The sequence below is a fragment of the Micropterus dolomieu genome, linkage group LG14 (genome assembly GCF_021292245.1).
Source record: "Micropterus dolomieu isolate WLL.071019.BEF.003 ecotype Adirondacks linkage group LG14, ASM2129224v1, whole genome shotgun sequence".
Lineage (NCBI taxonomy): Eukaryota > Metazoa > Chordata > Actinopteri > Centrarchiformes > Centrarchidae > Micropterus > Micropterus dolomieu.
The window spans coordinates 8,402,249-8,412,194 of record NC_060163.1 but is presented as its reverse complement, the minus strand read 5'-3'; the positions used below and the strand labels follow the sequence as shown (position 1 = coordinate 8,412,194).

The window sequence follows — 9,946 nt, the reverse complement described above, 5'->3', positions numbered from 1 at the left end:
TGTAAAGAGTGATGTTTGGTGAACCATGACAATCATCACTTTAGCAGCTGACCTTGAGGGCTTTTCCCTCATAATGGTGAGCCAAGGAACATGGGAGGACCACCGCGACTGCCATAAAACCCAAAGTTGGACAGGCTGAATAACCTATTTTGTGACATTGAGAAAACATTGGATGAGTTTACATTATCGATTGATCTGTCAATGAAAACAGGATGTATCAAGTGCACATGCATTCTGCTTTGTTTTCTTCAATAAGTGACAAATAAATAATTTAAGTGGGTTTTACCTTGTATTGAATGTGTATATGAACCAGACAAAATATCGCATGGTTTTTAGCACAAAGTTGCTCCTACCGTAAATAAGCAATATAACGTTAGCAGTTTACCACTTACTGGCTGAAGGTGAAAAGGCAGTTATGTGGTATCCGCCAGTTATGTGCTGTGGTGGCAACTCTGCATTAGGACTTGGTGTCCTTAGTTACTGGTGTTACACGCAGATCTTTGCCCTTGGGATGCCTACTCAGCTGCAGCAATGCACCCATAAGTACTGTAACCTAAGCCTCAAGGTGCTTCTTCAGTATGGCCAATGATACTTTTGGACTGCAGGACCCTGCACTTCAGTGACAGAGCGCAGCCGGTCGATATGTAGCTGAAGCTCACATGTTTTTGCATGTGAGCGGAGCGGCTGGAAGGGTATACGTTGACTCTATGCTGTATATACCGTCTGTGCTTATAATATGAAACATGTTTAAAACATATATAAGAAAACAAACTTTAACAGACAATCACAACAGGGACAAATTAGATCCAGGTCAGGCTGCATATATTAATTACACATATACATGGCGTGTCACGTCACTCGGTCGTGACAAACACGTGACTGAAACATATATAACTCGGTCAACCAATGAGAGCTCAGGTAGTGGCCGACGCTATTGGCTCCTCGCTATAATACCCGCCCCCTTTCAGCAAAAGTAGGACACAGCTGGCCAATCAGCACAAGGCTGGGTGGGAGTCTTTGAGGAAGAGGTGCAGGTTGTTGTGAACACCAAAACCTCCGGACTACCAAATTTTCCGAATAATTGGGTTGATTAAGGGAGCTGACGGTCGAGTTTGTTGATTTAATACCGTTAACGTTACAGATAACCTGGTACAGCAGGGAAACCGGCCGGGAAGCTAACGTTACCGCGCAAACAGGACAAGCTCGCTTCTTTGTCAGTTAAACTACGTGGATAACGTTAAAAACACGGAGGAAAATGTCGGGAGAGCCGATTCAAATCACACTGGAAACAACCACGGGGGCCCCGAGCGCGTTCCCGGTGGTTTTGAAGAAAATAATGGAAATGCCTCCGCCGAATATACTCGACGGCGACGACGGTAAGTGCAGCAAATCACCGGAGAGGGAGGAGCTAGTCGTGTGTTAGATAACGTTAGGTTAAAAGCGAGCTCAGCCTTTAAAAACATTTGTTTAAAATGAAACAATTTAAACAAATGTCTCCTAACAATATAACAACGTGTAGGATGTGTAAACATGCGCACCGATATTAACTTGTGCACAACACAGGCCTATCTTCTTCTTCTCCAATCCGTGACCTGACTAATGATGAAGCAGCGGTGTTGAAAATGCTCCACTGTTTCTAAGCATTTGACAGTTGAAAGTGACGATATCAGCTGCCCAAACTATTTGTACCGATGGTTTAAATGTGAGATCAAGATGAAATAGTAAAACTATAAGTGGTTTTACTGCTTTCATAAGTGTCTTGCCGCGGGGCTTGTGCTTTAAAAGGCTGATACTGTGCCGAGTAACGTTAGTCCGGTTCCAGCTTTACAATAAACCCGCCTGGCCTTCCAGACTTTTCCTGACATGCCCCTGATTTTAAATGCAGCTTTGTTGTCAGAAAGTCTGCCTTTTCCCAGTGGTATTGTTTTAGTATTTTGTTTACAGAAAAGGTAAGTAATAAATATGTGATTGAAATTGCAGGATCTGTCAACGTTTGTGCTAAAAGGCGTCAGTTACAGCTATTTTATGCCCCTAATGTTTTCATTGTGGTAATGTGCTTAGATAATCAGTTCATAGATTGTCCTGAACAGTTTTGTATAGATAAAACTCTTATTGGCTGAATCTGAGGGTCAACCTGCATTTTTATAGCAGTTCTATTCCTCTTAGTGTGAAGGAATTAAGGGGTACAATGACACAGATTTCCCCAGGCCATGATAGGGTCACTTGCTGAGCTACAGTAAGCCAAATGTGACAGCTAGTGACAGACCGTTTGTCTGGTTGATAATGATGCACTGTTATGTTTGTTAGGCAACCCAAGTTCGAAATCATCTTTATTTTGTTTCATTAGAGACAGACTGACTGGCTCCATGTAGGAAGTGCTGCATTTGCCTTGAATGACACACAACATGTCTTGATTTGAACCAATAACCAACAGACTCCAAACATGTTCAGAGGGGTGATTAATAATCTTATTTGGACATTTAGGTACTGTAGGTCCTAGGAAGGATAAATATCCCCAGACAGGAAGTATCCTTCAGAATTGGTGTTTGTATTGTATGCCTACACATGTTGTATTGTATGCTGGCACTGTATCTCCTTGACCGAGTCTCCTTGCCATGCTGTGTAAGTCTTCATCAGGCTCAGAACCTTTTTCATCACACCTGACTCACTTTATTTTCAGAACAGCAAGCAAACATTGGTTAGCTGCAATGTTTTCTGCCAAGTTGCGATGTTGCAGTTGAGAATTGCATTTATCATAGCAGTAGTGGAAACGTACAATGGGTCCCTATTGCTGCTGACAGGTGCAAGGAAAGCTGAGGGACATGTCTAAATTTGTGTCTTCTGAAGAGGTAAAACAAACATGTTTTACCTAATTAAAAAGGGTGAACTATCAATAGTGCTTTACTTGAACATTTTTCCTGTTGACCTCAATAAGATCAGACACACTACTGCCTTCTGATTCTGGGCCATCATGACATATGTGTGAAAACTGTCTTCCTGTGTTTCAGACACTGATAAGGAAAAGCTGTGTCTGGGAGATAATGTTGACCTGGGCGGGGGAGGTAGCGACATGGGTCCTTCAGCTGCCCTGACCCCCGCTATCTGGGATAAAACTATTCCCTATGATGGTGAAACCTTCCACCTGGAGTACATGGACCTTGAGGAGTTCCTCATGGAGAATGGCATCGCCACGTTACCTGAAGAGGATTCCTTAAAGTGCAGCCCAGAAGGAAACGCCGTGAAGACAGAGAAACTAAAAGCTACCCCCTCCACACAGATAAAGGCTACCAAGCCAGCAAGTGCCTCACCCCTTGCCCTGCTTCCCATCCAGGAACTGGACAAGTGTGAGGAGGAAGTGGTAATCCTCACCAATCAGGACTCTATCATCTGTGATGTTACTGCAGGTGAGTGGTGGTTGTAGTTTAAATGGGATGACTCTCAACAAGTTAAATCCATGTCCTCTTGAAATGAGAGGATTCAAGACATGACAATTTACTGTGTCATGCGGCTGAACGATTAATCGTTTTCAAATCAAAATTGCGATTTGAAAGAATGCGATTAGTCGTGAAGACGGCAATTTAAAATGTAGGTTAATTATACAGCACATCTGACCCATTTTAAACAGTCATGCAATTAATTCCGTTGTCATCCTTGTGTGACAGATCTGCGAGCCATTCACAAGCTCCATGCGCCTCCTGTTACAGTTGTACTCACCAATCGGAGCAGACACAGGGCGTGTACATTTTATGCCAACCGAACCGACACAGGCAGCGGTTGTGCTGCAGTTTTGTCCAATATCAACTCACACTGAAATGTTTCAGCAGCAGAGCGTTTAGCCTACACGTTTACGTGTTGTTAATTTGTCATTTTGTGTGCTTCAACTACAGATAACAACTCTGTAAGCCTGTTCCGTTCCGCTCTCTGTGTTTTATTGTTGATGTGTGATCGGGAGTCTGCAACGGGAGTTTTATTTTGAAGATCAACCGGATTCCCTATGCTGTTCAGTCTGACTTCTTGCCAATTATATAGACGTGTATAAGCTGGCAAATTCGCTGTGAAACTGCCACAATATAAGCATAGAGAACAACTTTACCACCAGTCCCCACCTGAGGGTTTTTGTAGAAAGTAATTTGGTAAGGTGGAACATGGTGATGACAGTGTGTCTTATGTCTGCACAGAGGTGACCACTGAAGAGGACAGAGTGACCCCCGAGCCCATCAACCCCGATGAAATTGAAGTCAATGTCAACTACGAACCAGATCCCACTGACCTGGTTCTGTCAAGTGTGCCGGGAGGCGAGTTGTTTAACCCCCGCAAACACAAGTTCTCTGAAGAGGAGCTCAAGCCTCAGCCTATGATCAAAAAGGCCAAGAAGGTGTTTGTGCCTGAAGAACAGAAGGTATGCAGGCAGAGAGAGAGTGTTTGTACATAGTATGTTATAGACTAGCACAGTATAAAGCAGAGCTTCAACATTTAGTTGCACACTCAGGTTTTGCATCAATAAATGTTTACATTTTATAGACTTTTCTTTGATGCAGTTTTCAGCATTTGTAGGTTTAATGACAAAACAATGTTTCCGATTTTATTGACTTGTTATTTCATTAGCCAGTTTCTCAATGCACAAGTAGTGTAAGGACAGTAGAGTCTTTCATTTGAGTATCTGACTTAGTATCTGGCTTGCTGGGTAGAAACCAGGCCATGTCACAGTGAAGAGTTCTGGCCACTCACAGTGACTCAGCAGTTTGAAAATCTTCATATTGATGTTTTCCTTCCTCCGCAGTCGGCCTGAGAACACAGCTCTTGTTTATATGCACAAAGGAGCCTGGCTGTCTGCCACATTACGCCCTCGGCTGTGGTCTGATTTGGGCTAATATGTTGGTAATAAGATACATGCTATAAAAGGCTGTTAAACCAGGTTACCTTAGTAACTGAGCTCAGAAAGCATGGTGTGTTGTGTTTTTTCACTCTGTCCAACCCTGCTGCTTCTTTCTTCTCCAGGATGACAAATACTGGCAGAGAAGGAAGAAAAACAACGTAGCTGCCAAACGCTCACGTGAAGCCCGCAGGTTAAAGGAGAACCAGATCACGGTCCGAGCAGCTTTCCTGGAGCGCGAGAACGCAGCGCTGCGGTCAGAGGTCGCCGACCTACGGAAGGAGTGCGGCCGCTACAAGAACGTCGCGGGTCGCTACGAAGCCAAATTTGGACCACTGTAAGGGACCATTAAAAAGCACTCAAAACTGTAAATGGACATCCATATAGCAGACAGCACAGGATCAGTCACTTTGTTTTTACACATCAGGTTAGAGACATTGTTTGGCTGACAGTTACTAAATCCATCATAACGCTGAGAAGATGGTGTTTGACTGTTGTGTTATAAAGGGAGTTAGCCACAGGGGAGGAGGAATATGGGGAGGAATAACGCTTTTGAGACGAAAACAGCCACGTGGGCTTAATCTAAGTTGGTGGTCGATATGAAAAAGTTGACTCTCCCTCTGCCCAGAGCTGGGACAGACACTCCCTGGCTATGACGAACAGCCATTCCTATTAGAAACGGGGATATAATGTAATAACTGATTGATTCTGATGCTGTTTAATGTTCTCTCCCTCCTCCCTTTGTCATTCATCCTTGTTCTCTTCTCTTTCAAGTGAGGCGCCGGAAGACCAATAGACAACAATTGATTTATTTGTCTAATGAATGAATAAATCAAACCAGTGGGGATGGTATGTGAAAACGGTAGAATCGATCAGATGAAGAAGAGGATAAAGAGATGGAGAACGTGGGAGCAGGACTGATTTTGGTTTTTATTTATTTTTGTGTGGGGTTATTTTTTTTTTTTTTATTTTATCTTTTTATCCTATCTACCATCCATGTGAGCAGTTTCCATAACAAGACGAGTGTGAAAGGATATTCAAGTGCTTCTTCAGTACACCTCTTTATGAAGTGTACTTGTGTACTCATGTTTTGTATGCCTTCAGCCGAAAGAGATCATTTGTGATTATTTTGTTACTCATTATTATTATGTAGGGGTGTCACGATTTTAATGAAAGTTCGAAATGAGCTCTCCGTATCGACCTACAATATCCAAAGCAGATTCTCCTAGCTGTTGCTTAAAGAAAGGGAATGTTCCCAATGCACAAGTGGTGTAAGGACAGTATACACGTGCATTTGAGCATCTGAATGTCAGTGTAGAAGTTCTGGTGACTTTTCTTTTTTTCTCTCTCCGCCCCTGCTTACTTGTGCGTGTCAGAAGTAAAAAAAAACAAAAAAAAACAGCATAGCTTAGCCTGTAGCTGCACTATGAGACACTGTAGTCACAGTAGTAGTTGGAGATGACAGAGGAACAACAAAACCTTTCTACTTGTGCTTTGTATATTTGTATCTGTATATTGTCACTTGTAATGTTTTTGTTACCTGCCCAGGGACTGCGGATGTGAATTGGCATTCTTGCTAAACTCCGGCATCTTTTTACATCTTGTATTTTTATACTGATGTTCAATAATGTGCTTTGTCCCTAACAAATAAGTAGAACTGGAAAATCCTCCTGCTTCTTCTCTGCTTCTCTGAAGTCACCTTTGTGGCAACATTTTGCCTTCCCTGTGAGTTATGTCAACAATGAGTGTGTCGTTGACAGAAAAACTCCAGTTTGTAGGCTATGCAACACACTGGTACCATACACCACCTCAGGCACCACAACAAATATGGCAGGTCATGTTTGCCAGCATCAGAAACAAATTATGAGGAAACTCAAGCTGTTGTTGTAAAGTACCCTTCTGCCATCTAGTGACTGTTACTTTTATTTTTGTGTTCACCAGTTTGTTCCCCAGTGATGGGTGACATAAGTTATTGTTACATTTTAATAAATTATTTAAATTTGACCATATGGCCTTAGTGTGGTACATTCCAAAAACAATGTGGCGTTTATATCACACTTCAGACCATAAAGCCATATCTATCTTTTTGAAGGAGAATTTGAAAACGTAAACTGGGCGGGAAATAGTTTAAATCGAATTGTGCATTTGGAAAATTGTGACACCCCTATTATAGAAATAAACTGAAAATTTTGATGAATTCTGAAACCAACTTGCCCATTATATTTTCAAATGTATATTATGTGGCAAGTTATGTGAAGAGCTGGGCTTTTCTTTGCCCACACAAACTTTGACTGTGACATTTCCAATAATTTAAGCTTCTTCAGGGGATTACAGTGACATGGCAAAAAAAGAGCGCAGCCATGTTCACTTCTCTTCATGTACAAGTACTCATTACCAGCAACACTGAGCTGTACATGCACGCTCTGCTCTCCGTGTTTTCAATGTATGTCCCACTGTCGTTTTTGTCACGTGGTAAGACGCCTGCTTAGCCTCTGCAGGGCGTCAATGTTGACTCGTCCAGTCACGCCAGTAACGCTTCAGAAGTGTCATGTAGAGTCCATTGATGCATGTACTGTAAATAGTAAAATGTAAAAATCATACTTTGTATCTGAGTTTGAAGTCTACAGTGCAAGTCAAGTTTTTTGAACAACATTTTAGTTTTGGATATCAAGCAATGAAATTGTAAACTTACAGTACATTTCCTGTCCCTGATGAGCTGACATTTGCCTCCACAATGACTGTTAATGTCTCAAAATGTGTGTTTAAGGCAGGCTGTCGGGTGCTAACAGGAGTTTAATTTGTGCCTTAATAAAGGCAGCGTGAGGTGAACTGTTTGACTTATTAGCCTAAAAACTCCCATACAGGGCTAGCATCAGCTATGAGACAATGTAAAGTAGGTTATGTGCTAATTAAAGTGATCAAGCTCCTACTTCCCTGTCATTCACAATATATTGCTTGAAATGAACATTCACAAAACTAGGTATTCAAAAACTTTTGACTTGGTGTGTATGCGCATTTCAACTGTATCAACTGTTAAGTTTTTAGGACATGGTGTTAGACACATTTATCCGACTTAATTACCCAACTTTTATTATTCATTTAAAAAATTGTGTCTGAACTTCTTTACTTGTTCTTTTTGACGTCTGGAAGCTGGCAGTTTTTGTTCTTTTTATACAAACCAGGAAGCCTCAATAGGCTGTGTTGGATCTTCTCTTTCATCGACAAGAAACCCCCATTTCACTGAAGTTTACAGGGGGGCGTATTGTAACATAACTCAAATTAGAGTTGTGACTTAAACCCAGCATTATTTTGCTTTCCAATTCTGACAAAAGGGGGGAGCTGTTGTTTTGTTCTTTATTAAACCTTTTTGGGGAAAGGGTTTCCAAGTGTAAAGAATGTTATCCAAGGAGAAACTCTTCTCAGGTGTTTAAACTCATCTAGATTCTTTCTTTTGACATTACAACCTGCGGTAAATACGACTGTCTGTTTTAACATCAGGCTTTTTTGTTACAAAATCCTTTTTAAGGAAAAAGTCAGGTTGACCACATGTATCTATAGTGATCTTTGTAGGAACAGTTTTGCTCCTAGCATCGTTGGTGTCAGAATGAGTCACATTCTCCATCATAAGGTCTCTGAAGTGTAAATTTTAAATTTCATTAACTATGAGCTTCCTGATTCGTTTGAATCTTTTTTTTTAAATGCATTCTGCTGTAATAGAGGTTGCATCTGCCTTCTATCTGAAACAGGTCAATCTGTTATCTTTGACGGTTTGTTTTTAATCTTCCTGGTTCCGTCTTTGTATTTCTTTGTAAAGAAACGTCATGACATTTTGGGTGAAGGTACCTTTTGTGTCTTGTGTATATAAGGTATGAAAAAATAAAGCCTTGTTGAGAAAGTCTTGAGTATTGAGTTCTTTCCTTCACTAATGTTTTTTAAGATTCTAGCAGTGAGCAGGTGTCTTAAGTCCAGTCTAAAGAAATCGAAGCTCAGCTCACCAGTGAAGTGAAGATATGATGGAAGTAGGTTTAAAATAGGGATACTGGACTCGAGGCTGATGCACCAATCAGAAGAATACATGGAAATATTAATACCAGACTACCCTTTGTATAATACACTGCTCAAAAATATTAAGGGAACACTTAAATAATCAGCTCTCGATGCATCAAATCCTTTCTGTACGTTGTATAATCTGTTGAGAACAAAATTACATAACTGTTAATGGAAACCAAAATCACAAACTGAGGGCTGGAAAAATCACACCAAATATTAAAGTAAAAAGAAAAATCACAGGCTGATCCAACATGTGTGACTTTCATGACAGCAACTCATAATGTGACTCAGTGGTGTGGATGGCCCCCACGTACCTTTATGATGACCGCGGATGGTGTGGGAGACCTCTTCCCAGACCTGGATTAGGGCCTCAATGGCTTCTGGACAGCCTGTGGTGCTACTTGGTGGTGTCAGATGCACCAATACATAACGTCCCAGAGGTTCTCAGTTGGATTCAGTTCTAGCCAATGGCATCAGTGCCTTTATCATCCAGGAACTGCTTACACTCTGGCCACATGAGGCCGGGCACTGTCCTGCACCAGGAGGAACCCAGGGCCCACTGCACCAGTGTAAGGTCTGACAATGGCTCTGAGGATTTCATCCTGGTATCTAACAGCACTCAGGATACCAGATTTTGCATCCCCAAACCATCACTGACCCAACACCACACTGGTCATGCTGGACGATGTTACAGGCAGCATAACATTCACCACAGCTTCTCCAGACTCTTTCATGTCTGTCATGTGTTCAGTGTGGACCTGCTCTCATCTGTGAAGAGAACGGGGCGCCATTGTGGACCTGCCAATTCTGGTGTTCTGTGACGAATGCCAGTCGGGCTGCATGGTGCTGGGCTGTGAGCACAGATCCCCTCATGTCTTCCTAGTAGAGTCTGTTTCTGACAGTTTGGTCAAAAACATGTACACCGGTAGCCTGCTGGAGGTCATTTTGTAGGGCTCTTGCAGTGCTCAATCTGTTCCTCACCACACAAAGGTGCAGATACTGATGCTGCTGCTGGGTTGATCC

The 9,946-nt window shown here is 42.0% G+C and overlaps 1 protein-coding gene across 1 annotated transcript; it reads left to right on the top strand.

Annotated features, from left to right (window-relative positions):
- The first annotated feature begins 998 nt into the window (after positions 1-998).
- Positions 999-8,768, top strand: tefa (TEF transcription factor, PAR bZIP family member a). The gene is made up of 5 exons (XM_046067952.1): positions 999-1,376; positions 3,009-3,404; positions 4,179-4,399; positions 4,999-5,210; positions 5,648-8,768. The coding sequence occupies exons 1-5, from the start codon at positions 1,256-1,258 to the stop codon at positions 5,667-5,669; spliced, it is 972 nt and encodes a 323-aa protein (XP_045923908.1). The 5' UTR covers positions 999-1,255; the 3' UTR covers positions 5,670-8,768.
- The last annotated feature ends 1,178 nt before the right edge of the window (positions 8,769-9,946 follow it).